Raw genomic sequence first — 27901 nt, 5'->3', positions numbered from 1 at the left:
GGGCGTGACATTTCCATCACACGCTTAAGGTTTTTGGGCCAATCACAATGCACTAAATCGCTGGCCAATCAGAGCACACCGCGCTTTGTAAAAATCGACGCGTTTCAGAAAGGTGGAGCATAGAGGAGCAACAATAATGTACAGTATGTGTAAAACAATTACTTTTTTAAACCTAAAACCACGTAAACCGATTGCATTAAACTAAATACACAAAATAATCTTCTTTTTAGAACCATCATGACCCCTTTAATGCCTTATTCTGCATGACCATATCCGTCCCTTAATCCTACCTAAACGTAACAACTACCTTACTAACTATTAATAAGCAGTGATTAGGTGTTTATTGAGAGAAGTAGTAGTAAACAGTTAGTTAATAGTGAGAAATGGACCCTAATCTACTTAAGAAACACAAATGAATCAATTCACAACAACACTGTACCACAATAGAAAAAGGCAGCAGTCTGACACACGAGTAGAGGAAAAAAACAAAGACACGCCTCAGTGAAGATCAGTGAGTATTCATCCTCCCTTTCTCTCCTCCAAGGCCAATAGAGGAGTCCCGATAGAGCAGTGATGAGAGCGTTCACCTGACACTACTTTACCTGAGACCAGAGAGAAAATCAACAGCTACTGCCACACAGTGGACTAACACACACATTACACACCAAGAGGAAACTTCTCAATCATGTCATTTTGTATAATCAGTTAGTATTTAACCTTTTCAGAAATAGGAATAAAAGTGTGTATTTTATATATTCTGCAAAAAGCATATAGGTTAAAGTGGTGCACATTTTCACGACTTTTGTACAAAAACTAAATTAGCAAATGTTTCTACATCATCTGTACATGCTATCAGCAATATGTTATAATTTAGCAGTAAATGCATACTGTTCTTAAAGGGATAGTACACCCGAAAATAAAAATTCGGTCATCTACTCACCCTCAAGTTGTTCCAAACCTGTACAGATTTATTTCTTCTGCTGAACACAAAACAATATATTTTGAATGTCTGTAACAAAACAGTTTATTGCCCCCATTGACTTCCATAGTATTTTTTTGTTCCATAAAGTCAATGGGGCCGATCAACAAGTTTGGTTACCAATATTCTTATCTTCTTTTGTGTTCACCAGAAAAGATAAATAAATTCATACAGGTTTGTAACAACTTGAGGGTGAGTTAATGACAGAATTGTTAATTGATGAATTAATGACAGAAAAAGTTTTTATTTCCTTTTCCTTTAAATCCTCCCTTGTCTGGCTCATGCTACTCTGAGCAATGCCTGAACTTTGTATTTTGAGCACTTCTTGTGTTGTTTTTGCATCTTTACAATGACTTGACTTGTCTTTAGTCCTCACTTGTAAGTCGCTTTGGATAAAAGAGTCTGCTAAATTACTAAATGTAAATTTTAGGTTAACTGTCCCTTTGAGCGAACATCTTCTGTGTAAAATAATAATACAATTATATTGTGTGTATTTGTTGCCAATTGCCAGCTGGTTCCGTTGAACAGCTTATAAATTGTATGACATTAACAAAATAAGCGTTTTCAAGTTAAATTTCACACAGAATTGTTCCACGGGATTGTTATGGAGATGTTAGCGGGAATTGCTTCATCAACCGTGTTCTGTTGTTCGACTCCGCCATTGGCTGGTTAACACGTCAATCAAATGCTCAAAGTTGCTGTAAAGTATATGAGCCAGTTTGGAAGAGGAAGTTGTGAATACATTGGGACAGTGAGATCAGCTGGACTCGCCATATCTTTGGGAAAGTTACTGTGTTTTGAGACAGAATGGATGGGCGACAGGACAGTTCACCCATGGAGGCTTTCGACAAGGACGTGTTGGAAATGACTGTTGAAGATGTTTATGACATTTCCTACGTGATCGGCAGAGATTTATTAAAACTCAACACAGGTGGCCGGGAGTTCTCGGATTTACAGTTCAAAATCGTCCGTGTGCTGGAGATGTTTGAGACGATGGTGAACAAGTACAATCTGTCGATGGAGGAGCTGAGGATGGAGATGGATAATATGAAGCGAGAGATGGACAGAGTTGTAGCAGAAGGTTCAAGTGGTAATACTAACAATGTGAGTGGGTTCATGTAAAGTTCAGAGCAAAATTCATGAGGCGTGTAACCGATTAATCCCTGTCAAATCGATTATTCCCATCTAACATACAACATATATACATACACTATGTGTGTGTATATAATATATATTATTATGTGTGCATACCGTTTACCGGTGTCTATTTATTTACGATATACACACACATATTATATAGCTATATATTAGTGCTGTCAAATCATTTAATGGCGATTAATTAATTGCATCTTAAATAAAAGTTTGTTTACACATGTATGTGTATATATGTATATGTGAGTGTATACTCTATACACACATAAATATTATATAAATATAATAACATATATACATATCAGTGAGAGCATATGTCGTAATTTAAGATGGAAAAATGCTGTTTTACAGATGTTAGAAATGTCACTTTCAAACACAAGATCGCTATCAAATAACACCCAGGTTCCTAACTGAAGACGTAACAGAGCAGATATCAAATGTTAGACCGTATTCTATGTTATGTGTGTAGGTTGTAATTAATTATTTTTTAGTTTTTTTTTTTTCTTCAGAATTAAGTAATAGGAAATTACTAGTCATCCAAATTTTTTTATATCAACTATGCATAACGTTAATTTTGTGAATTGGTCACAAGTTTCGTCAGGGCTTGAAGAAATATAGAGCTAAGTATCATTACCATAACAGTGAAAACTAACGCCATGCTTCCTAATGATATCTCGCAAGGGTAGCATGTACAAGATGAAAAGCAACGGTCCTAGTACTGAGCCTTGTGGTACACCATACTGAACCACTACAAACTAATAACGGTCAGATATGTATGATTTAAACCATGCCAGTGCAATTGCACTGATCCCGAAGTAATTTTCAAGTCTATTCAAAAGAATGCTGTGGTCGATGTTATTAAATGCAGCACACTAATATCCAGTAACACTAATAGAGAGATACACCACGATCGGATGATAAGAGCATATCATTGGTAACTCTAATGAGAGCTGTCTCAGTACTATGGTACGGTACACAGTTGTGAGGATACTGCCTTTTCTAGTATTTTTGATTCCAGATCGGTCAGTTTTTAACTAGTTCTCTTGAATTAAGTTTTTTTTAAATAAGAGGTTTAATAACAGCCAGTTTAAAAGTTGTTGGTACGTACCCTAATGACAATGATGAATTAATAACTTTAAGAAGAGGAGCTATGACTTCTAGAAGAATCTCTTTTTGTAGCTTAGGGTCTAACATGCATGTTGTTGATTTAGATGATTTAACTAGTTTAGATAATTCTTCCTCTCCAATAGCAAAGAATGAATGGACTTTGATTCTCAGGGTGTTTATAGCACGAAGTGTGATGATACTCTAGTAGACGGTTGCATGGTTATAATTTTCTCTCTAATAGTATCAATCTTGCAAGTATAGAAAGTCACTAATGCTGTGCTGTTTAGAAACGTCTGAAGTTGAAGCTTTATTTCTCGTTAATTTAGCCAATGTATCAAATAAATACCTAGGGTTTATTTAATTAGGGTTGTGTTTGTTCTCTTCTAAGGGAGTTGTAAAGTAAGCATACTTAGCAGTTTTTAATGCCTTTTTGTATGCAGTAACATTATACTTCCACGCAATGCCAAATACCTCTAGTTTTGTTTTCTTCCATTCATTTCTCTGGCTGATTTCTTGAAGACCTGAGTGTGCTCATTATATAACTCAAAGGGATAGTTCACTCAAAAAGTTTTCATCATATGCTCATATACGTATACATCATATACGTTACTAGTCTTATTGTGAACATCCGTGCATATAGGCTATTTCTTTTTTCAACCTTGTAATCTTGTAACAAACGAGACTGAATATTTTGACTGTTATTTAAAAGGGTCTATTTCCAGTTTGTGCAAACACTTATTTATACATAATTCAATGTATACTTTTTAATTCTTTCATAGGAAAGTGTTGGGCCAAACAAACTAGTTGTCGACTTAAATGACCCAAACAGACCACGATTCACCATGCAGGAGTTAAAGGAGGTTCTGCAGGAGAGAAACAAACTCAAAGCCCAGCTCATGGTTGCCCAAGAGGAACTACAGCTCTACAAGAGGTACAGAGTTTATTGATGCACATTTACAGAGTTGCAGAGCAAAAAGAAAGAGATTTGTATAGTTGTTTAAGATATGAAAATGACAGTCAGTAAGCTCCAATGTTCTTCAAAATACAAATTATTTTTCTGAAGATAGACATGCGTATAGATTTGGATTTACATGAGGTGAAATGTAGCATCTGATGTGTTTGCAGTAGGGTCCTCGGGTCAGAGCAAAGCTTGGTGGAAATAAACCTGGACACGCTTCCTCAGTCAGAACCAGAACCCTCCAGTATTACAGGGGAGAACAAAGAGAAGAGCACTATTCAGAAACTGTGAGTGTTTGCCAATTTCTGCACGATGCCACATGTCTTGAGCTCTGTGCATTTCCAGGTCTATCTTATTTTGATATTCAAATTATTATACTTATCAAGTTTATTCAACCAAAAGTAGCTATTAAAAATAGGGTTACACTTTATTTTGATATACCACTTTCGACATTCTACGAACTACACGTAACTACACGTCAACTAACTCTCATTACAGTATTAGTAGACTGTTAGATTAAGGTTTGGGTTAGCAGAATAAGTTGAGGTTGCAATGTTACTTAAGCGGGGTGTACACTGCGATTTATTATAGTCCTTTACGATTGTTGCTTGTCAGACTGTACGAACATGATCCTCACTGTAAGGCATGTCACAGTAGCTACGTTTACATGGAAACCTTTTGGTTCAATCAGAATGAAATCAATCTGATTGATGAATCCGAACACGGTGTTTACATGAACGATAAATAAAGTAATCGGGTTGATGTGCGCGTTTATTTGTCAAGCTTCAAATCGGAATTGATTTGTTGACATGCGCACTGCACGAATACTGCCGCTGTTCGCACATAACTATTCTCCTCTATTGGTTCTTTATTTGTTTTCAACAGCAGACTTAATATTTATCCATCTCTGGTCATGATTTTGAGAAAATTAGCATATGAACCGTTTTTCCATGCTGCTAATATTTATCACGCAGTAAAACCCTGCGCCCAAAACCGTCGTCTGTGGATGGAGTCTGAAACAAGGACTGGTGGGACGTTGTCCTGCTCCACTTCACAGACGCTGAGTGAAATGAGAATTTTATAATGATGAGACACTCATTTATATGACACTTTATTCAACAGGAAGAACAGCTTTTTCCTTGCATTATACATTATGACACTATTTCAAAGTCATTGCACATGCGGAATTACAAAAGGAATAAACCACCCCTTTCAATCCGATCGAAATACCAATCTGATCAAGCTCAGATCGATTAAGATGTTTACATGAAGGGTTTTTAGTCCGATTGAGCCGTCAATCCGATAATAAAGGTCCATGTAAATGCAGTTACTCTAAGATCTCAGTTGTCATTAATGTCAGACTGTACGACAGTCAAGACGCATTAAAAATGGACGCACGCAAGAAAAGTTGTTCGTAGTTTTACATCAGCAATCAATGACACGTTCGGTGACTGTGAACTGCGTTACACTCGAGATTGAAACGGTGGCTACAAAGAAATCTCTAACGTTAAGTTTGGTCACGGCTTGTCTTGAAAAAGAGGACAATTTGACGGTGGTCGTAGAAGAAATCACACTGCTGGACTGCGAGTCAAATCTTCTGACATTCAGATCAGAAATTCGTCGGAGGTAAAATTTGATCGGAAAGGTCCTTAATCGGCTGTCGGTGAACAAGTCAAACTAACGATCAAAGACTTCAGATTTTAGCCTTTAGGATCAGAGGATTCTTTTAGGATTTGCAAAATTTGTCTCAGAAGGCCAAATCGCGGAGTAGTAATTCTTTTGGGGAGCATCAAAATAAAGAGTTAGCAGATATTAAACAAACAGTCTATACTCCAATGAGAGTCAGTTGACATGTTGTAGCAAATTTACTCATAGTCAGTAGAATGTTTTAACTATTGAAATAAAGTGTTACCAAAAATAGTTGGTTATAATCTTAGTCTTCAGTGTCACATGATTCTTCAGAACACTCAGCTAAACCAGCTAAAGCGGGTTGATATCTGTTATGGAATATAACCGGCCGAAGCGGGTTTTATATATGTATGGAATTTATATATGTCATATAACCGGCCAAAGCGGGTTTTGTATATGTCATATAACCGGCCAAAAGCGGGTTTATATATATATATAAATATAACCAGCCACAGCGGGTTTATGTATGAACTACAACCGGCCAGCAGCGGGTTTCATGTATATATGTGAATGTGATTGTGCACAGTAATATATGACAAGACCGGCCACCCACGGGTCTTAATCATACCGAAAGCACCTTCGCCTGCAGGGAAGGCACTTCCATATTATAAAAACTCATAAATGTGGAAGGCGAGGACCAGCCGGCCGCATCACAAATATCACTAATGGGAATGCCAGATGACCAAGCCCATGACGAGGCCATACCTCTGGTTGAATGGGCCTTGACGCCTATAGGGCAAACTTGACCCGCTGCGGTATAAGCCATAGAAATAGCATCTACTATCCATCTAGACAGTCTTTGCTTAGTGACTGGATCCCCCTTGGATCTACCACCAAAGCAGACAAAAAGCTGTTCTGATTGTCTAAAAGACGCAGAACGCTCCAGATAGATTCTCAGCGCTCTGACAGGGCAGAGAAGATTAACCTCTCCATCCTCTGCAGAAGGAGGGAGGGCTGATAACGTCACCACCTGTGCTCTGAACGGTGTTGAGAGCACTTTAGGAACGTAACCATGTCTGGGCTTGAGGATGACTCTGGAGTCATCTGGACCCCACTCCAAACATGCAGGGCTCACAGAGAGTGCCTGCAGATCTCCCACTCGCTTGATAGATGCCAAAGCCATAAGGAGAGCGGTCTTCAGCGAGAGGGGTTTTAGATCAACCGATTGGAGCGGTTCGAAAGGTGGACCTTTCAGAGCCCCCAGGACCGTGGAGAGGTCCCAAGATGGCACAGATGGAGGTCTGGAGGGGTTCATTCTCCTAGCACCTTTAAGGAATCTGACGACCAGGTCGTTTCTTCCTAGTGACTGGCCAGCCACCAGAACATGATGTGCTGCTATGGCTGCCACATACACTTTGAGCGTGGACGGGGAGCGACCCGCATCCAGCAGCTCCTGTAAGAATGAGAGAACTACAGATATCTCACATGACTCTGGGTCAGCCTGATTTTTCGAGCACCAGCTGGAAAAACCCGACCATTTCGAAGCGTAAAGGCGCCGAGTCGACGGGGCCCTGGCTTCAGATATAGTGCTTAAGACCTTCTCAGGAAGGTCTTTGGGTACCCGTTGAGGGGCCACACATGGAGGGCCCATAAATCGGGTCTCGGGTGCCACAATGTCCCGTTCGCCTGTGTGAGGAGGTCTTTCCTCAGTGGGACAGGCCATGGGATTGTGTCCGATAACTGAACCAGTTCCGGGAACCACGGTCTGGTTTTCCAGAGAGGGGCCACCAGAAGGACTGGGCACCCGCTCTCTCTGACCCGTTTGATGACTTGTGGAATCATCGAGACGGGGGGAAAGGCATAAAGGGGACGGTTGGGCCAGACATGGGCCAGCGCGTCCCTGTCCTTCGAGAAGAACAATTTGCAGTGGGTGTTGATTCTCGAGGCGAACAGGTCGACTTCGGCCTCGCCAAACACCTTCCATATCAGACTGACCGTCTGTGGGTTCAGGGACCACTCGCCGAGGGGAGTGTTGCCCCGTGAAAGCATATCCGCGCCCACATTCTGGATGCCCGGTATATGCGCTGCTCTCAGAGAGCTCAGGTTGGTTTGTGCCCATAAGAGGAGGTCTCTCGCCATCGCATGCAGGTTTCCTGACCTGATGCCCCCCTGGCGATTTATGTAGGCCACCACTGATATATTGTCTGTGCGGACTAAAACGTGGTGACCCCTGAGGTTCGACAGAAATGCTTTCAGGGCCAATCCAACTGCTTTCATCTCCAGACAGTTGATATGTAAGCTCTGCTCCGTGCTCGACCAGAGGCCGGATGCAGGCATGCCCTCGTGCAGCGCTCCCCAACCCAGGTTGGACGCATCTGTAAGAACCATTTTCCTTCTGGAAATTGTTCCCATTGTCACCCCCTCGTGGTACCAGTTCTGCGCTCGCCAGGGAATCAGGGTTCTTAAACAACCGTGATTTACCATAATGCGCAAGTTGCCTGACTGCCATGCGTGAGTTGGCACACGCCGTTTCAGCCAATGCTGCAGCGGGCGCATGCGCAGTAATCCCAAGCGGAGTACTGGCGATGCTGCTGCCATGAGACCAAGCAGTTTCTGAAATTTCTTCAGTGGCGCGTGCTCGCGCGCTCTGAAAGTGCCTGTAAGCGCTCGCACTGAGAGCGCGCGCTCTGGTGTGAGTCGCGCTGTCATCGCTCTCGAGTCTAAAACTGTACCCAGAAAGATCACACTCTGGCTGGGGGTTAGTTTGCTTTTTGACACATTGATTGTGAAACCCAGGCATTTTAGATGGCTGAGAATCAAATCCCTGTGAGCTAATAGCTCGGTTCTCGACTGTGCCAGCACCAGCCAGTCGTCGAGATAATTTAACACACGCACTCCCTGATGTCTCAGGGGAGAAAGCGCTGCATCCACACACTTCGTGAATGTACGGGGTGCTAACGATAGACCGAACGGCAGAACGGTGTATTGATAAGCTTGGCCCTCGAAGGCGAATCTCAAGAATGGCCTGTGACGAGGGTTTATCTGAATGTGAAAGTAAGCGTCTTTCAGATCCATTGTGACAAACCAATCCCCCGTGCGCACTTGCGCGAGGATATGTTTGATAGTTAACATTTTGAACGGCCGTCTCATGAGAGCTTTGTTCAAATGTCTCAAATCTAGAATGGGTCTGAGACCGCCGTCTTTTTTCGGAATCAGAAAATAGCGGCTGTAAAAACCCATGTGTTTTAGCGCGGGGGGGACTAATTCTATCGCCCCTTTTGCTAATAGATTCTGTACTTCGGTGCGAAGCACGTGACCCACGTTGCTTCTCACCGAAGTCTCGAGAACCGCCTGAAATTTCGGGGGTCTGCGAGCGAATTGGAGCGAGTAACCTCGCTTTATAGTGTTTATGACCCAACTCGACACACCGGGGATAGCTTGCCAGGCTAGAACACGTGTGGCTAGGGCTTGACACACTGACTGGGGCTGGTCGCCTAATGTAGGGGGACCGGATACCCTTATCATGTGATTTGTGCATACATTGAGTATTGGACTGACTGTACAGGCATTCGCGTGTGGGGAAGTCAGTGTTACAACAGGGGAGGGGCCGCCTAGTGAAGGGGGACCTGATACCCTTATATTGTGATTTGTGCACACATTGAGTATTGGACTGACTGTACAAGCATTTGCGTGTAGGGAAGGCAGTATTATAACGGGGGAGGGGCCGCCTGATGAAGGGGGACCGTGAACCCACGTGTTGTGTTTGTGAAACATACTCTTTTTGTGCTTTATATGGGTCGCCGTGAAAACGGCGTTTGTTTGCAAGAACGCGCTTACTGTTGCGGGCCTGTTTGCAGTAATAAAATCCCCAGCCACCTGAACTGAACAAGGGGCTGTGGGAAGTTTTGTTGACTTCTTCGAGGGTGGTCCGGCGAGTGCGGGACCCGTGCCCTCTCTCTTTCCCCTGCATGCTAGGACGACTTTGGCGGCGCTGTGTGAGGCGCGGCGCTTGGTCTGGGGCCTTGGCGTCGGGGAAGCGGGAAGCGCTTGGTTGCTCTCGGCTGGCGCTGGGCATCAGCCGCAGGGCGGGGCTGAGAGGCCTGCTTCGTGGGCTTTGTTGGCCGAGGCGTCGGCGGGGCTAGCTTGTGAGCACTCGACGCCGAGCTAGAGCGCTTAGGCAGGAAGTGACGCATGGCCTGGGACGCTTTCTGTGCCTCGGTGTATCTTTCTGAGAACCCCTTCACTGCCGGGCCGAAGAGGCCGGTGCTGGATACTGGGGCGTCGAGGAACTTTGTTCTCTCCGCGTCCTTAATGTCAGTGAGGGTAAGCCAGAGGTGGCGCTCGAGCACGACCAAACTCGCCATATTCCTCCCGATAGCCTGCGCTGTGGCCTTAGTAGCTCTCAGGGCCAGGTCTGTGGCGCTCCGAAGGTCCCGAAAAGCCTCAGGGTCCGGGCCAGCCTCGTCCATAGACCGGAGGAGTTTGGCCTGGTAAACCTGCAGCACGGCCATCGTGTGCAGGGCCGATGCAGCCTGACCGGAGGCGGAATACGCGCGTCCGGCGAGGGCTGAAGTGCTACGGCACGGCTTGTTGGGATGCACAGCTCTAGTTCGCCAGCTAGCAGCTGTGTTCGGGCAGAGATGAGCGGCCAACGCCTCTTCGAGGGGCGGCAACGACTCATAGCCTTTTTCCGCTGCTCCGTCCACGGAGGAGAGCGTCGCGAAAACTGCGGGGCCTCGTGTAGAATAAGGAGTGCGCCAGGCCTTGGTAAGCTCCTCGTGTACCTCAGGAAAAAATGGCGCTGGCTTGTGACGAGGGGCCTGTTGGTGCCCTGGCAGAAACCAGCCATCCAGCCGACTTCGAGGGGGTTCAGCGGGCGCGGCCCACTCGAGCTCGAGGTCCGCTACGGCCTGCGTCAGGATCCGAAGCATTTCCGCGTCGGAGTTAGTCCTGGTAGCTGAGGCGTTGGGCGTTGGCTGGGAAGCCATGACGGGGTCGAAAGAGCCCGGCCATTCTTCCTCAGACGCAGCGATAGACAGGCTGTCGTCGTGCTCGCTAGGCCCGCCGAAGGAGACAAGGCCCGCCACGTGGGGGGGGCGCTGATCTCCCTCGAACAGGACCGGAGATGAACGGGTTGGAGAGAGTGAGGCACGCGGGGACGAGGCCGGCGTGCGTTCACTAACATCCATGTTCTCCGGCTGCCGTTGGCTGCGGCGCTTCTTCTTCCTTGGCTGAAGTAGGGCCGGAAAAGGAAGCGCGGGAGAGGCGGCGTCGCCGTCACGGGAGAGGGCTAGCCGAGTTCGCAGCACGGAGATAGGCATGCTCTCGCAGGCCGCACATCCGCCGGCAGATAGTGCATTCTCCGCGTGGTGAAGTCCCAGGCATGGAATGCAGCTAGCGTGTTCGTCCGCCTCGTGCAGCTTGCATCCGCACGTGGCGCAGGTCTTAACACGATGCATTTGAACAACGCTCGTACAAATAATACAATATACAAAGAGCAATGAAAAGGATATCGCCGGATAGCCACAGGAGAGACGGCGTCAGGAGAAACACGGTGAAATGTGTCGTCTGCTGAACTGTAGCTGGCTCAGGCTGAAGGCTTGTTCGACGGCGAAGGCTCAATAAATGGTCAGAGACGTGAAGTTTGTCGCTGAAGGAGTAAAATCTGCTATAATGGCGAATTCGGGGGCTATTATAGACTAAGGTCACGCCCCCTTGGCGGGCTCTGACGTGTATGACGCAGAGTGATCTCATTGGTTGCACGTCAGAGGCGCCTGCGCCATTGGATGTGCAGTTGCCGCAGCGCAGCCTATGAGCGAGCCAGACGCTCATGTTCTAGCTGTGCAGCTGCAAATGCGCTTTACATAAAGGCTTCAGTAAATCGAGGAAAAGGAGTTTCCCCACTGCGTATAGCTACGCAATACGAAGTGACCGTTCGAAAGGGAACTAAAGTTATTTGGTGGTGTAAAGTTTTAAAGGTTTATTGCATCACATTACCTTAGAGCGTCAGTGAAAGTTTGGACCTATATGTTAAAGATGTTAATTAGATGGCTTGGTTGAATTCTAATGTAGAATGCGGTCGGTTATCAAGAAATAACAGACCGCATTCTAAGTATAACACACCGTTGCCATGAAAAACAGAGCGTTGCCATGGATTCTAACCGTAGAGACGGAACGGACAACCCCTTCAGGCTGATTCAAGATCCCTCCGCTTCTCGTCGAGGACCTAATCAAGCCTGTCGGGGTTGTATTCGCTATTACAACCGCCTCGCTATACATTATCCCTTACTTGACATTTCTCAGCAGATTTATTAAGCTTATTTTCTACAAATGTCTTGGTCTGAAAAATAATTTATTTTTGGCTCCATGTTTCAACTTCCTGACAAACCATTTCTCTCTTTTTCAGGTTCTCATTTCGACAAAAGTAGTCATCTGTTAAATCTAACCAGGATTTAGTACAACAAACACATCTGAAACAAGCTAAGCCCTGTCCAACAGAGCGAGGAGAGATGGGATGAAGTGATTTTTTTTTTTTAAACAATTCTGAACCATTTCTGTCTGGAAATCCTTTGCCTAACTTCTACTCCTAGTTTTTAAATGAGTATGTTTTAACTGGGTGTTTGTAACTTTTCTCACATAGTTCATAATTGAGTGTGAAGCCAAACATGAATGAATACACAAATGTAACTAACATCCATTTTCATCGCCATTTTTTCATTACTCCAGTATGTTTTACTATATGACATTACAATAATCAGTTTTAATTCAGACATGTTATAATTAGCACAAAGACACAGTTTGGAACAGATTTTCGTGACAATACCAAATATATTATCTTAAATGCATTGATTTGCTCTTAGCCTCTAAGACTTTGCCCGAAGATCTTACTGAATTAGATAACTCCTTCAGGCTATCGGTTGCAACGGTTGACAAGCTTTTGGACAGAAACTATCCATATGACTTTGCATATCACTTTATATTCCTAATTTTAATAAACTAGGGATTGTGGAGTTAAATTTAAGAGGTACTTGAAAAATATATATTTTTTTGTAAAACACCTACCAGGTAACAATGTTTAATAAACCTCTTTAAGGTAAATGAAGGCGTAAATTGTGGGCCATATGAATGTAAAAAGTTTTTTTTATTGGCTTGCAGTACTAGACCTCTGGACAATTATGAAAGTTTTTTTTTATGCTGTTCTTAATATATGTTCTGTTGTTTGTACATGGATTACGGAGTTAACCTGGATTTAACATGGAGTTGCTTAATATATTATTCTTAAGATTAAAATGATTTAGTTAAATGTAAGCAAAAAAGAGAAGTATATCTAGCTCTCTTACATAAGAAATCAAATAATATAAAATTATTTTCCTTGTTTGATCCAATATATTCAACCTGTTGAAATGGAAGACGAATGACAGTGAAAATCAAGTATTATGTACCAGTTAAAGCTACAAATTTAATATCCAGCTTTTGTTTTTATAAAGTCCAGAAAGTACTTATTTGGCAGGTGAAGATATTGTTGTCAGTTGCTTGCTTTTTGCCTATTGATATGTTTCTAATATATTTTTTGCCATGTTTGAAATGCAATAAAAATCTTTGGTCACAAAAAAAGGATAATGACTGAATTATTTAATTACCAGTAAAATTAATTACTAAGTTTTCTAGCCTAACGCTCCTTTATGTTGGTGCCTAACAATAGGTTTTCATTTGGATTGCAATGAGCTTTATTTCATGATTAAATTGAACTGCCTAAAACAACGATCATTATACAAAGTGCATTTGCAGCTGAACATTTAACACCATTCATTTTTAAATAAATGTATGTGTGCTTCTGTAATGCTGCAAATCCTTATAAAACTCAACTAAGGTTAAAGACAAACGACTCAACACTCACAATTAAAAAAAGTGGTATAATTGCTTCACAATTAAACAATTTTGCCTATACAAAATGTACAGTAACTATACCCATTTGAATATTCTCTTATCCTAAAAGTCAGAGACTGATATTCTTAAACATTAAAATGAATAGTTCACCCAAAACAAGAAGCCTTTGTCCTTTACTCCAAACATTTACACCGATCCTTCCTGTGCAAAACACAAATCATGAGATTCTTTTGAAGCTAAAAAATTGACTGGAACAACAGAAGTGTGAGTAAATTTTCCCTAGATATTAAGCGTTCAGACAATTAGCCAAACCGGTTCACATCATTCAGCCTTAACCCAAGGTGTATTCGTTTAAAAAAGTTAAACTTTCATAAGACAATTTCATTTTATGGTACCATCTATCATAGTCAACTATTTTGTCATGTCCACAATACTCCATTAGAAACTATCAGCAAAACCACTCAAGTAAGAGTGAACTAGTGCTTGAGCCAAGGATGAGCAGCGAGGGCTTCTTTACTGCGGTCACCGTAATCGTAGAGCAGCTCCTCGTCGTCCTCGAGGTCTCGGGAAGCCAGGAAGATGAGGTGAGGTGTGCCATTTACATCATGCAGTTTGGTCTGAAGGTTGCCATTTTTACTGTGGTTGATCAGTCGGCCCAGACGGTTGGTTTCTTTAGTAGCATCAACACTAGAAAAGTGCACAAGCAATTATACTTTGACACTACTGCAAATCATTTCTCTATATTCCAAGTAAAAGCCTAACAACCCAATTTACACCTAGTGTTTTATCCACTTCTGTCCTGATTTCTTTCAGGCGGAGGGTGTATGGGCTTTTACAGATCTAACAGACAAAAACCTTGCAGTGTTTACATATAAACACACATACACAGCTTTCGTTTCTGCTCTGACAGCTGCAAGATCTGCCAAACGCTGGGAGTGTGTGTTAGAAATCAGGAACGTTGAGAGAATGTGCTTGGTACGTTTTTCATCTTCAAACCAAACTTGGGTCTCCAGTCGACAAAGTTTAAATCCCGTCTGGCTAGCGCTTCCCATAATGTTTAGCTGTAAACAAGACCACGGATCGCAATGTTCACGTCAAATCTGCGTTAAAGCATATGAATGGCCATTCAGAGATTCTTTACACCAAGAATCTGATGTTTGAATTATAGGCCCCGTTTACACCAGGTATTAAGATGCGTTTTGGTCCATCGGATCACAAATGGAGACATTAAATACAGGTGTAAACGGGGGCTAAAAGACAGGGTTTTGAGCTTGTCCACTTTCAGAGGTATTCGATTGGATTGCTTTTGTAGTGTTAACGCTCATGTGGTTGAACAGCCTCAAGACGCCTACTGACTTAAAGCATGAACATTATGGGGAAGCGCACAAGCCAGACGGGGTTTAAACTTTGGCTGGAAACAAATTAGGTTTGAAGAGGAAAAACGTACCGGTTCTCCCACCATTCCTGATTTCTAACACACACACTCACAGCGTTCGGCGTGATCTTGCGGCTGTCAGAGCCGAAACGAAAGGTGATGGTATCTGTGCGTTTTTCTCATTTCGTCCATTAGATCTAAAAAACAAAACAAAAAAACCTTACCCTCCCCTCGAAGAAATCAGGACAGAAGTGGTTGGAAGTGGACAAGAGATGGATAAAAACACCAGGGGCCGGTTTCACAAAGATAGACTTAGACTATGGCTTAGATATAGTAGATAGTCAAGACTTCAGATAGACATCTAAATCAGACCGTTGCACAAAGCACTTAAGACTCTGACTTACTTGAGTAGGACTACACTGCAATGCATTCTGGGTAAAATAAGACACTTTTCAAAACAAAAAACATGGCGGATCGAGGAAGCGCATTCAGCCACTCAGTGCAGTTTACCCCAGCGGAAAATATGTGTTTGTTGGAGGAGTATAACAGTTACAAGGACATTTTACTTGGGAAATTTAGAGGAGAATGTAACAACAAGAAGAAAGGTTTCATTTGGAAAAAGATTGCTACGACAGTTAACGGTTTAGCTTCCTAAGGCAAACGAAACCGACCGATGAAGTCCTCATTATTATATATTCCCAGTAGGTTACTGCGGTACCTAAAAACCCTTCCCTTCTCATAGCTCTCCCCATAACGTCGTCAGCAAACCACAAATTATGAGCCATTTTCCATTTTCGTTTGGCTGTTTGTAATGTAACTATTTGTTACTGCTGGTTGCCAAGGTAACAGAGTCTTAGACCAGAGTTAGCCTGGGGATAAGGCGTCTAAATTAAGTCAGTCTTTATTTTTGTGAAAGTCTTATTTGCATTAGACTAGTCTATGAACAAATTTTAGGGCCCTTTCACACCTACCTTGTTTGGTCCGGACTTTCGGACTTTTCAGTTTGGTCCGAATCAAAATTGCAGGTGTGAAACCTCCCCCGGACCACGGTCCGGACCAAACAGATGAGATTTGGTCCGACGAAAACAGGTAGTCTCGGTCCGGATCAAACTGAACAAAGGTTTGGTTCGTTTCTAGTGTGAAAGCATTTCTGTATGGTTCGGATTTTCAGACCTTTTACAGGAAGTTCCGGTTGTTCCCGCTTAGCCGAAAAAACAGAAGGTGGCAGGAAAAACGAGCCGTACGCACATGGGGAGAGGAGGAGACGAGGTTTTTAATTGAAGTATGGTCTGATGACATAATTAGAAGTCAACTGGAAAACATGCACACAAAAAAAGAGCTTGCATGAATGCTTGCAGTCTTCTCCTCCTTTCCTGCCGGCGACGATAAAATGTTCACACGACGAGGACGTACATTTGGCGAATTTGAACAAGCCTTGTGTATAGTTGGTGCTGCAGGTAATTATGCCATAAAAATAACAATACAGTTGCAACGATATGCGTCTGTTCATTCATGTTGTCAAAGTTACCCGCTGACGTCAGACGCACGTCCATTTACAAACCAATCAATGTCGAGATGCAGCCCACATAGATGACGACAGGACGCAAGAATGTCACGTAAAGTTCTTTAGTGCGCTCGCATAATTGCAGTGTGAAAACAAACCAAAACTTTCTGAAAGTATAAAATGTATCAAAATGTGAACTTTGGTTCGGACCTTGGTGCGGACTTTCAGGTGTGAAAACGCCCTTAGACTAGTCTAACACTATAGATCGGTCTAAAATAGCTTTGTGAAACCGGCCTCTGGTGTAAACAGAGATGCGTCTCCCTCGTCTACTTGTGATCCGATCGACCAAAACGCATCTTAATATAGGGCCATGAAAATAAAACGTCAAAGTACTCACCAGTAGGTTTTGTCGTGGTAGCGGAAATAGTACATGTAGCAGCCGGTAGAGGGATCTTGAGCATATTCAGATTCTCTCGCTTTGGCATCAGCGATCTCTAACAAATCCCCATGGTACTCCACTACAAACTGGCCTTTCTTAAACGCTCGGGCTGCAAAAATCCCTCTTCCTTTTCCTTCAATACATTTCACCTGATTAAACATAGCAGATGCTTAAACCAAGGAATGAAAGGTTTCACATTACAACATTGTTAAAGGCTTACCTTGAGCCCCTCTTCCACATCATTTCTAATGAGATCATCAATGTGCTGCTGTTTTTCACACTGTTTTAAAACAACATGCCCATATTTAGCTCGATATGAAAAAAAAAATCCAGTTATGACATTCTGATTGAAAAATACCAGAAATATTTGTAAAAAATGTAAATGTATAGATAGATGAATCGTTCACAATAAGAGCTATAACAAAAAAAAAGCTTTAACTCTTCTTACATTTTGAAACCTACCAACCTTTAACTCAGCTTTGCTTTTCCTGCAACTTCGCCTGATAGGATAATAATCTGTGACCTTTCGATTGAGTTCAGACTCTTTGCCTTTCAATCTGAAGAAAATATGACGAATACACATGGTAAGATGATCCTGCTTAACAAAAAAAGGGGTGTCCAGACATAAACTTTTTAATAAAACAGCAAACTCCACAGACAAACAATTTATTAGACTTACTTCCTGTCTGTTGACTTTTCACCATTCAATCTTGGCCCAGATTTAGTTTGCTTCCTCGTCCCAGAATCTTTCTGAGGCGCATCAATCTGATCATTATGTGCACAATTAAGGATCTTGCCAGTGTTTTCTTGTTTCGGTGCATAGAGCTCATCAGCATCTTTGACTAGGTAAGGAAAGAAAAAAGTAGTAAGTAAAACAACTTTGACCATGATAAGTGTATCTTTAATACGACATAAACAAATACCTTCACTTTGTTTGCTCGTGTCCGCTGCAGAATTGTCTTCTAATATTGGGATGAGTGGGTTATTCCGAAGCGGCTTGTGTTGATTCAGACAACCATGTAATGTTAGCTGAACTTGGCATGTCTGAGACACAAATAGGTATTTGATCAAATCAATTTAATTTCAAGCAAAATTCATTGTTAACTTCTTTAAAGGGATAAGTTAGGTCATCAAAAAATGTATTTTGTCACCACTCCCCTTCATAATGTTGTTCCAAACCTGTATGGATTTGTTACTTTTTTGTTGAACACAAAAGACGACATTTTTTAAAAAAAGGTCGGAGATCAAACAGTTAACAAACTTTTCTCTTCCATTAAATGGATTAAAAACAAGAGGTATACTCGCATGATCACATTAACATTAGCTGCAAGGGAGAAAAAAAAGTGTGTATGTATATATATATATATATAAAATCCAGAACTATCAAAGCATTACATGTTTTTATGAGAAAAAGAAAATAGTAACGTTAACGTTATGGAAATCAATGGGTGCCGTCAACTGTCTGATGAACAATAGCTGTTGATAATTTTAATTTTTTGGTGAACCATCGCTTCAAGGTGATCACAGATCGATCAGTAAGTAAATTACATTCAGAATTGCAAACGCATGTGTCCTACCGTTGGTTTTCCGTGTTTGTTTTCTTTAGCCTGTTCGGCTTTCTCGTCCCCAGGTCTTCGTTTCGTCGACTTTTTGCCTAATGAGTAAATAAATAAACCTTCACAAAATAGTATGCGTAACGTTATGCATGCTGCGACTAACGTCTGCAAAAAATTGATCGCAGAAAACCGTAATATATAACGACACAATATTAGTAACGTCATAGCGTCACTAAATATCAGATAGATTCTTCTAATAATCATCGTTTTTCACAAACAAACAGGCTCGATAAACGGACGCACGTCTGTGAGTCACGTGCTAATTTTTTAACCTTATTATTTTACCTTTTCCCATCTTGGATTCGATTTCCACCAACAATATAGATTAACAGATATGATTATAAACAGCACAGCATGCTGATATAAATAACTTGACGTCAGGCTGCCTGGGTTTTTAAATATCAATCGTAGCGTTCATTGGTCGACCTCTTGTAGAGAAGGCGTGTGATTGGTTTAAAACACGCGGAAGCAGTAAACTACAAGCGCCGTGCCTCCTGACGTACTTCCGTTCTTTTAAATTTAATTTATTTATTCATTCATTTTTATAAAGTGCCAGAAGAACGAGAGGTATACTCGCATTGTCACATTAACATTAGCTGCCAGGAAATAAAAAATAAATAAATATATATATATACATAATTTCCAGTCCTATCAAAGCATTACATGTTTTTGTGAAAAAAATTGCTTTTTGAAAAAAGTTTGCTATGATCCCACTTCTTTTTACGTATATGGTATTTTCCTAATAAAATAAATGACTGGATAATATATGTTGTTCTTTACATTCCAAATAGTCCATGTAATGTTGGATGTATAAATTAGCCTTTAGGTGCTGTTTGATTCTTGTTTATTAACCAGTTTAATTCTTCAAAAGTTGCGTACCCAACGACAAAAACCTTAGTTTTCATTTCAACAAAACAAGGGACAAAAGATACATTTTCTCACAAGCTTAAAAGTTTCCACTGTTCACAAAGTTACAGTTTAGTTGATATAACAGTCAACCACTGTATCCAGAATCATAATAAACCCCGTTTCTTAATTTACAGATTACACTGTTGGTTGTATTGGTTCTGTCCATTTTGTTTAATTCATAAGAAAAAAGGGATGAAACATGTGCACCTCAGCATTTCTCATCTTCTTGAATGAATCTCAGCATTTCTCATCTTCTTGGTCTGAGCAGAGCATCTCCTTGAATCGTCTTTTTTTCTCCATGTTTTCATTTACTTTCTTCCGTTTGTCCTGTTTCCTTTGTATGGATTCCTTTTTTATTTTCAGCAGTTCACTTTCCTCACCCTTGTATGCGACCTCCAGTTTCTCACGTAAAATCTCTCGTGCACGTTTTCTGTTCAAATCCACAGATCTGGTCTGATGACACTGCAAGAGAATGAGATATCATTTTATTATTATTATTATAATATTTTGGTCAGATTAGGCCACACAATGACACTTATAGGCATCATTGGCACCATTCACTGTGGGCTTTGGGATAGTCAAGAAATTACAATTAGATATACACGTTTATTGATTAAATATTTTTTGAATAACAGGGGCTTAAGTTATTTCTTTCTTCTCTTCATTGATTGTATACATTATTGATAGCCCATTTGTCAGGAATCAGGATCACCCATTGTGCGAGTTGATGAATGTTTATATGCGAATAAAAGCCTTAATTAAATCTGTTCATCATATAAAGCGATCGAGTCTCTTCAGAAAATTTAGACTAAACAGGATTAGTTTTACGATCTCTTTATGAACTTTTTGAAGCGTCAAAGTGGTAGTTGCGTAGCTGTCAATGGAGGGACAGAAATCTCTCAGATTTCATCAAAAAGATCTTCATTTGTGTTCCGAAAATGAACGAAAGTCTTAAGGGATTGAAACGACATGATGGTGAGTAATTAATGACAAATTTTTATTTTTTTAGGTGAACTATCCCTTTAAGATCACAAACGAACTCACCTTCACGACGATACCAGTAGGAATGTGTTTAAGCACGACGCAGTTGCTGGTTTTGTTGGTGGCTTGTCCTCCAGGCCCAGATCCCCGAACAAACTGTTCCTCAAGGTCTTCCTCGAGTAAAACTGGCAGGTCAATCTGGTATTTCTTTCCAGCAGCGAAAACAAGCGGCCATCCTATTAATCTCCAGCGACGCGGTGGAGAAAGTAACGTTATGTGTCCAATGTTTATCATTCCCAACTTCAACTTCCAGACGGAGAAAAGCCGGTGACTGACTAAAGTCATCCTTCAAAGTTTCCCCTTGTAGAAACACATATGGACTCGCTCGACATATAAAGCACAAATAAACGTATTCTTAAAGTAACAAACCCTGAAACGAAACTACAGAAATATACAACACTGTACTGATACTATATACACAACATTACTTCTTCTTATATTATATGACTCACAGACTATGTGCACACTGCCATCTACTGGCCTGTTATACATCAGAGATATATAATGTTAATAATATAATAATAGTTATTCACTGTTTATGTCATTATGTCGCTACATTATACTGCTTCTATTAGTGCACTAACCTGTTTATAATCAAATCAAATAGATAATGACTTCATCATTATTTAAATTAACATTTAATGTAACAATATATACAAAATTTACAAAAGCAATTTGCAATTTCCCTATAGCCCTTGAACTATTATTGTTTAGTCTAAACTGCAAAAGTGGATGTTGGTCAAGAAAACATCAGAAAATAAAAAATAAATTACCACAACTTATGCATATGGACATGAAACATTATTTCCAAGCATTTATACTGTCGCTCCGATCAAGATAATGCATAGTATATACGAATTTGAATGCAATAAAGAGGTGAGTATTGTCAAACTTATTGTATTATAAGTTTCTGTTTATAGTAACATTATTTCATATTTCCTGCATAATTTTACACATACAAACTATATTTTGTTAGGTCATTAGTAGGAACACGATTTCTGACCATAAACATTATAGACGTCTGCAGTAACAATTCAAAATTAATCCTGTATGTGCGACTTATACAGGTTAAGATAATTCACTTACTGTAAATTCAGTTTGAAATTAAGTGAATTCAGTTTTGATGCAGTCAGCTGTTATTTTAAAGAAAGAAAACCAACATGCTTAAAGATATTTTATTGATGTCGCAGCAGTCCTCTGGTCTCATTAAAGATAATACCATAAACTGATGCTGAGCTTTAATGGCAAACAATACAATCAGACAGAATATGACATTATTCACAAATAAATAAGCCATTGAAAAAGTCTTTTGCAATTTACAAATAAATGAGATACAGTCTCTTCCTGATTTGAAAGAACATCAAATATGCAAAGCGTCTAGTTAAATTGAACAGGCTTAATTAACCTCATTTGGCAATTTCCTGTCAAGACTAAGTATTATTCAACTCCTACTCAGTCTGTAGTTAACCTGAAAAATGAACGTCTGAGAACAAAATATCATTCGCACACGCATTTACTCAACGGAGAGAAATACAAAAGGACTAAGGAATTGCTGAATTCTTGTAGAAATGCAGAAGTCTTTGGATTGGCCATGACTTGTCAGAGGATTAGTCACTTCAAAATTAAAATTTCCTGATAATCCACTCTCCCCCACGTCATCCAAGATCTTCACGTCTTTCTTTCTTCAGTCCAAAAGAAATGAAGGAAAACATTCCAGGATTTTCTCCATATGGTGACTTCAATGGGATCCAACAAGGATCTAAATGTGAGTTTCAGTGCAGATACAGAGTCTCGACACGATCCCGGACGAGGAATAAGAGTCTGATCTAGTGAAACCATCGCTCATTTTATTTAAAAAAATACACATTTATATACATTTTAACCACAAATGCTCGTCTGTGATGCGCCACGCATTACGTAATCACGTTGGAAAGGTCACGCGTAAGTACAGACCAAAGCGAATGTGCAAAGACTGAGTCAAACGCCCTTTACAAAATAAATCAAAGGTAAAACGACGATGCCGGACGATTTTGAAGTTGGAGGAGAAAATGAGATGCCATACACATATATTATGTAAAGACAAACTTTTATTTTGGATGCCATTAATCATTTCACAGCCCTAAAAATGTGTTTTTTTTAAATAAAATGAGCGATGGTTTCACTAGATAAGACTCGTATTCCTCGTCTGGGATCGTGTCGAGACTTTGAAGCTGCACTGAAACTCACTATTGGATCTTCAACCCGTTGGACCCCCATTGAAGTCACTATATAGAGAAAATCCTGGAATGTTTTCCTCAAAAAACATAATTTCTTTTCGATTGAAGAAAGAAAGACATGAACATCTTGGATGACGTGTGGGCGAGTAAATGATCAGGAAGTTATAATTCTGAACTAATCCTTTAAATTCGCCACTTCGCTACCTGTTGATCCCCAATCTCTTCTGGAAGGCATCACCATCGCCTTTAGTGGCTTGCTGTGTGAAAAACATAAAGACAACAATGACATGTCTCACAAATCTGCAAAAAAAATAAATAAACATAATGGTTCAGAAAGACATGCACCTTGTTGATGTCTTTGTGTCGCTCCTTGGTGACAATTTCTTCCAAAACTTCCCCATCGCCTCTTATAAGCCTGTGTAAAAATTCATCATGTTAACGTTTCGTTGTCTTGTGGATGATAGAAACTTATACTAAAATATTGCTTCAACGGTTGAACCTGGTGCGCCCGGTCTCGGGGTCGAGGACACGGCGGATGATGCTCTGCCTCGCATCGTACTCTTCCTTTGTCATCGGTCTCTTGGTGCAAAAACTGGCTTTCTGTTCATCAGTCATGACTACAGTTCCAGAGAAACGGCGTTTTATCTCCAGGAAATGTTCAGCACACATTTTTTTGAAAACACACATTTCAGTAACAGTTTACAAAAAAGGGTTTCATTTGTTAATATTAGTTCACTACACTATTTTACATGATGGAACAAAAAAAGACCAGAGATAACATGAACTAACACGGTATCTGCGAGGTTTTTTAAAGTCGGATTTAAAGAACTTTTTCAAGACCTGCACAAATAAACGCGTATACTAAAATGAGGCAAGTGTGTAGAGTTACATTCAAGCTATTTTAAGGCAAGACGACTTATTTTTCAAAGACATATGTAATTTTGGTGATCAAAGAAGAGTTTTTTTAGTTTAAAATTATTGACTACAGGCCAGGGAGAGCTTAAGAAATGGGTTGATTAATATTAATAATAAATTTGAGTTGATTTTTGCATTGGTCGCGCTGAACGAAAATGCAATTTCACTCTCTGACAGTAGGTGGCGCTTATGAAACATCAGAAATAAATTCTAAATAATAATAAAAAATATATATAAACGATTTCTTTGATTTTTCAGATGTGTGCGCGCACAAAACTTCTAGTTGTATTTTTATAAACTAACGTTAAAAAAGATTAATACTGAAACAAATGTATTGTTAGTTAATGCATTGACTAGCATGTGTAGGAAAAAAATGCGTAAATATGTAATTTTGGTGATCAAAGATGAGTTTTAAGGGATAAAATTACTGACTATAGGGAGACTTTAAGAAAAGAAAATTAATTTTAATTTATACTGCGGCAAAATCTTAGTTGATTTTTGCATTGGTCGCGCTGAATGAAAATGCAATTCCACTCTCTGGCAGTAGGTGGCGCTTATGAAACATCAGAAATAAATTCTAAATAATAAAAAAACGATATAAACACGATTTCTAGAAACGTGCTGTTATTTTTAGAAACTAACGTTAACTAAGATTAATACTGTAACAAATGTATTGCATTGTTAGTTAAAGAGTAACTAAACACTAAAACAACTTTTTTTAGTTACTTATCTGCAAGAATGGAGCTTCATAAATGCTGTTCATTGATTCGAGTACATTTTTTGACATTTGGGTATAAAGCGTTTTAATTTTCAAATATATGGTGTAAAAACGTCTGAGTGCTGCCCTCTTCAGGTTAAACGGAAAGCTCCTGCAGTAGGGGTACTCTCTGACGTAGAATACTCTCTGACGTCACTCGGTCACGCCCTTGGTGCGAGCTCACCACGCCCTTGGCAGCCCCTGGTATAAAACCATCTGTTTCCGTCAAAACTACTTTAGCGAGTCAGGAGTTGGAATAAGGAGTATTGAAAACGGATATATATATATATTAGCATATAGTTAGCATAGCATTTATATAGTTATTTAGATTATTTCGTGTAGCCTAGGTAGTTAATCTCGCCTATCGCTCCGGTGTGCAACCTGCATTTTACGTGGGATTGCTTCTCCAACGCAATGGAGGTGGAAATGGGCTTCTCCACACAGCTCGCGCTGCCAAACGCTGCTCTTCCTGCATGAACTCCACCAGCGCAGCGGCGTCATGATGTGAGTGAGCATATATTTTTAATCACAATTTATGTTCCTTCTTATTAGGCTAAAGTTAATTAATCCTCTGGTGTCGACAAACGCGCCCGGCGTGATTTGCTGATTATTTTTTTCACATAGCAGCAAAATATAATGAACGTAATAGTAATAATAATCCTGGAAAAAATTACCTCAAAATGACTGAATATAAGAATAATCGGATGCCGATCGCGATGCGGGAGTTAAGACCGCAGTTTGAGCTGGTGTCCACAGACAATTCACCCTCCTCCATTTCAGATGAAGGTGGGGGAGAAAAGTTCTCGACTTCAAATGACCGCTCTGTTGCAAACATAGAGGTTGCAAAGCTACTTGCGTCACTCCATTTTAGCTAGTTTGACAGCAGCTGTCACTGCGGGTCTCAGGTGCACGCCCCCCGCTCAGCCCCGCCCCTCGGTTCGTCCCCTCTATCTCCGCTGGGCTCTGCCCACTTTTCCAGCATTTTTCAAATATTGCCAGTGGGTGGAGTCAGGCTTTGACCAGGGGTTTAGTTACCCTTTAATGCATTGACTAGCATTAAGTAATGGGACCTTGTTGTAAAGTGTTATGTGTTTTTCCTTTAGGCATTGGTGTGTATGTTGTGAGCACATACCAGGGCCGGGTTCTTTGGTTTCTTCATTCAGCCAGGTCTGCAGGAACGGCTGAAGTTGTTCTTCAGAAACAGGAGTCGATACAGGAGCCGGCACCGCTTCTCTTTCAGCTTTCAGCGCTAACTTCTTTTGCCGCTTCTTTTCCTTCTTCTCCCTTTTCTTTTCACGCTTCAGTTTCTTTTCCTCTCGCCGTTTCTTTTTCTTCTTGGCCTTTTTTTCTCTGGATGGAGAAGTGGAGCTTGAAGACGATGAAGCGCTGGAGCGGCTTCTCTTCATCTTTTTCTTCTCTAATTTCAGACACATGCAATTTTGAGGCACATGTTATACTGTATGTACACATTACTATTTGTTCATCTCTCAATCCTCATTGTATTGCATTGCATAATATGCTTTGAAAATAGCGCTTTAATCAATTTTTTTTTACAATAGGTCATATTATAGGTAGATACTGAATAATATTGATATATGACAATTGATAATTATATGCTTTTTTATAAGTACTCTGCTATACTGTAATAAAGATCTCATTAACTTACAAGCAATCAGAATTTTATCTTACTTTTTTGTCCATATACATATGAGAAACTGCACCAAATTGTATATTATTGCTCAGTTTGGGCCTCTGAATAAATTTGAGGTGTTTTTTCCCCTCTAACTACATGAATATTTTTTTATTTTGTCTAAAGGTTCAATAAACTCTTCCATTTGGCAATGAAAATAGATTTTTCAGACTATTATTTAATACGTCAGCCTTCACAGGGTCACGCAAACGACCGAATTTTCTTTTCTTTTGGTGTAAACAACTAACGCAGTAGTCTATATAGGTATAATAACAGCCCATTTGTTTAAGATGCATTACTGCGAGCACTTTCTCTCACCTGAGGAACGTTCATGCTTCTTCTGAAGGCTTGGACTGAGTCTCCTGGCGCTAGATGATGACAAGCTTTGGGATTTGCTCTCAGATCTACTTTCAGTGTCACTCCCTCCCATCAGTAATAATCGACTTGCCAAGCTGTCGGGAAAGTAGAAGTCCTGATTCGTTACTGTTTTAAAGCAGTATGATCTTGTAATAAATGCAATTGCTATAAACCTGCAGGTAAAAAAACAAACAGTGCAACATATATCAAGTATAGATTTTTGATAACACTTAACAATAAGGTTCAATTCATTAACATTATCTAATGCATTAATTATCATACACTCAAATAAAGTAAGCCCTTTTTTTAAATTTACGCTGTTTAATTTATAGTAAAATTCCATCAAATTGAATCAATGATTGTTCAAATTATTCAGTTAAATTATGTTAGGATTATTCACTTCGATGGAATTTTAGTATGAATTAATCTTTAAAAAAATCTTAAGTGTAGGCAACAAATAATATTATGTCATAATTACGACAGTCATAATGTCATTATGAGATTAAAAAATCGAAATTATGAGAAAAGTAAATTGACTTTCAATGTCATGATTGACTTTTCTGTCATAATTTCGACTTTTCATCTCATAATTATGAATCACAAAATATTTTAATATCATTATTATTTTCTTACTTTACAGAATTTACTGACAGAAATTGGTCCATAAGTCTGTGTGCAAGCAAAGTACGATAAATGTCCTGAGCAGCCACTCATATGAATTACTTGCAAGAAACGGATCAACAACAGTAAAGTGTGTGTGCAAGCACACTGCATTGAGACAAACTGTATTGTATAAAGCGCATAAATGTGACTTTAAAGCTGGTTTAGCCGATAGTTCCTCTGCACTGCCACCTGTCGTTATGAGGAACAATACAACTGCGGTTGCATCGTTATAAACTCCTCAAATATTTAAGTCGAGAGCATAAATAAGGCTGTATAGCCGCAGAAAGTGTGTGTATTGCAACAGGCCCGGAACTGCATGGCCCTCTAACGTTACTAATCTAAGTTATTATCAAATGACGACAGCACATGCTTCATCTTAATCATAGTGACGCAATAAATAACGCCTATTAATACTTACTCGTCCACCAGTCCAGAATTCCTTTACTTTCTGATAAGATATTTAAACCTGAAGCTTGTAGAGAGCCGTAATTGTGCACTCTGCCGTGTAAACAACAGAATGCCGGATATCCGGTTTCGTGCTTTTTCAAAATTAAAGTTCCAGGCGTAAAAACTATTTACAAAATAATAGTAATAATATATATTTAATTTTAATATTTACATATACTTATATATACATACACACACTAAAATATATTTAATATTCAAACATTTTCTTTAAAATATACCTTTGTAAATGCTTTTGGCTG

The 27901-nt window shown here is 40.2% G+C and overlaps 4 protein-coding genes across 6 annotated transcripts in view; 1 reads left to right on the top strand and 3 right to left on the bottom strand.

The window, feature by feature from the left end:
• The first annotated feature begins 1676 nt into the window (after positions 1 to 1676).
• Positions 1677 to 13439, top strand: rilpl2 (Rab interacting lysosomal protein-like 2). The gene is made up of 4 exons (XM_077206835.1): positions 1677 to 2083; positions 4018 to 4169; positions 4364 to 4483; positions 12232 to 13439. The coding sequence occupies exons 1-4, from the start codon at positions 1787 to 1789 to the stop codon at positions 12251 to 12253; spliced, it is 591 nt and encodes a 196-aa protein (XP_077062950.1). The 5' UTR covers positions 1677 to 1786; the 3' UTR covers positions 12254 to 13439.
• Positions 13440 to 13726: 287 nt separating this feature from the next.
• kmt5ab (lysine methyltransferase 5Ab) lies at positions 13727 to 19028 on the bottom strand. The gene is made up of 8 exons (XM_077206823.1): positions 18932 to 19028; positions 18608 to 18684; positions 17954 to 18074; positions 17710 to 17872; positions 17497 to 17587; positions 17251 to 17310; positions 16989 to 17179; positions 13727 to 14399 (listed from the first exon to the last, which is right to left on the bottom strand). Exons 1-8 carry the CDS (start codon positions 18939 to 18941, stop codon positions 14189 to 14191), a joined length of 924 nt encoding a protein of 307 aa, XP_077062938.1. The 5' UTR covers positions 18942 to 19028; the 3' UTR covers positions 13727 to 14188.
• A 705-nt stretch (positions 19029 to 19733) lies between these two features.
• mtrfr (mitochondrial translation release factor in rescue) lies at positions 19734 to 21014 on the bottom strand. Its single transcript, XM_077206836.1, has 2 exons — positions 20600 to 21014; positions 19734 to 20017 (listed from the first exon to the last, which is right to left on the bottom strand). The coding sequence occupies exons 1-2, from the start codon at positions 20879 to 20881 to the stop codon at positions 19793 to 19795; spliced, it is 507 nt and encodes a 168-aa protein (XP_077062951.1). The 5' UTR covers positions 20882 to 21014; the 3' UTR covers positions 19734 to 19792.
• A 743-nt stretch (positions 21015 to 21757) lies between these two features.
• arl6ip4 (ADP-ribosylation factor-like 6 interacting protein 4) overlaps positions 21758 to 27901 on the bottom strand; it is a 122358-nt gene continuing 116214 nt past the window's right edge. Inside the window, exons 2-7 of one of the 3 annotated variants that reach the window (XM_077206833.1) lie at positions 27613 to 27645; positions 26493 to 26626; positions 25617 to 25901; positions 23312 to 23429; positions 23158 to 23227; positions 21758 to 23069 (exon numbers count right to left, since the gene is read on the bottom strand). In XM_077206833.1, coding sequence (XP_077062948.1) covers positions 23013 to 23069; positions 23158 to 23227; positions 23312 to 23429; positions 25617 to 25901; positions 26493 to 26604 — 642 coding nt within the window. In that variant the 5' untranslated portion in view covers positions 26605 to 26626; positions 27613 to 27645 and the 3' untranslated portion in view covers positions 21758 to 23012. Of the gene's footprint in view, positions 23070 to 23157; positions 23228 to 23311; positions 23430 to 25616; positions 25902 to 26492; positions 26705 to 27612; positions 27721 to 27901 lie in introns of those variants that run through there. The other 2 variants (XM_077206834.1, XM_077206832.1) reach the window with 2 other exon arrangements.

Source organism: Siphateles boraxobius, unplaced genomic scaffold (assembly GCF_051911475.1).
Source record: "Siphateles boraxobius isolate OS27281-9 unplaced genomic scaffold, OSU_SipBor_1 56, whole genome shotgun sequence".
NCBI lineage: Eukaryota > Metazoa > Chordata > Actinopteri > Cypriniformes > Leuciscidae > Siphateles > Siphateles boraxobius.
This window is presented reverse-complemented; position numbering and strand designations above follow the sequence as displayed.

Coding starts and splice junctions, on each gene's coding strand:
- rilpl2 (XM_077206835.1), top strand. CDS start 1,787: ATGGATGGGCGACAGGACAGTTCACCCATGGAGGCTTTCGACAAGGAC. Junction 2,084..4,017: donor CAAGTGGTAATACTAACAAT/GTGAGTGGGTTC, acceptor ATTCTTTCATAG/GAAAGTGTTGGGCCAAACAA. Junction 4,170..4,363: donor GAACTACAGCTCTACAAGAG/GTACAGAGTTTA, acceptor ATGTGTTTGCAG/TAGGGTCCTCGGGTCAGAGC.
- kmt5ab (XM_077206823.1), bottom strand. Junction 17,873..17,953: donor CACGAGCAAACAAAGTGAAG/GTATTTGTTTAT, acceptor TTCCTTACCTAG/TCAAAGATGCTGATGAGCTC. Junction 17,311..17,496: donor AAAGCAAAGCTGAGTTAAAG/GTTGGTAGGTTT, acceptor GTTTTAAAACAG/TGTGAAAAACAGCAGCACAT.
- mtrfr (XM_077206836.1), bottom strand. CDS start 20,881: ATGACTTTAGTCAGTCACCGGCTTTTCTCCGTCTGGAAGTTGAAGTTG. Junction 20,018..20,599: donor CTACTGGTATCGTCGTGAAG/GTGAGTTCGTTT, acceptor ATTCTCTTGCAG/TGTCATCAGACCAGATCTGT.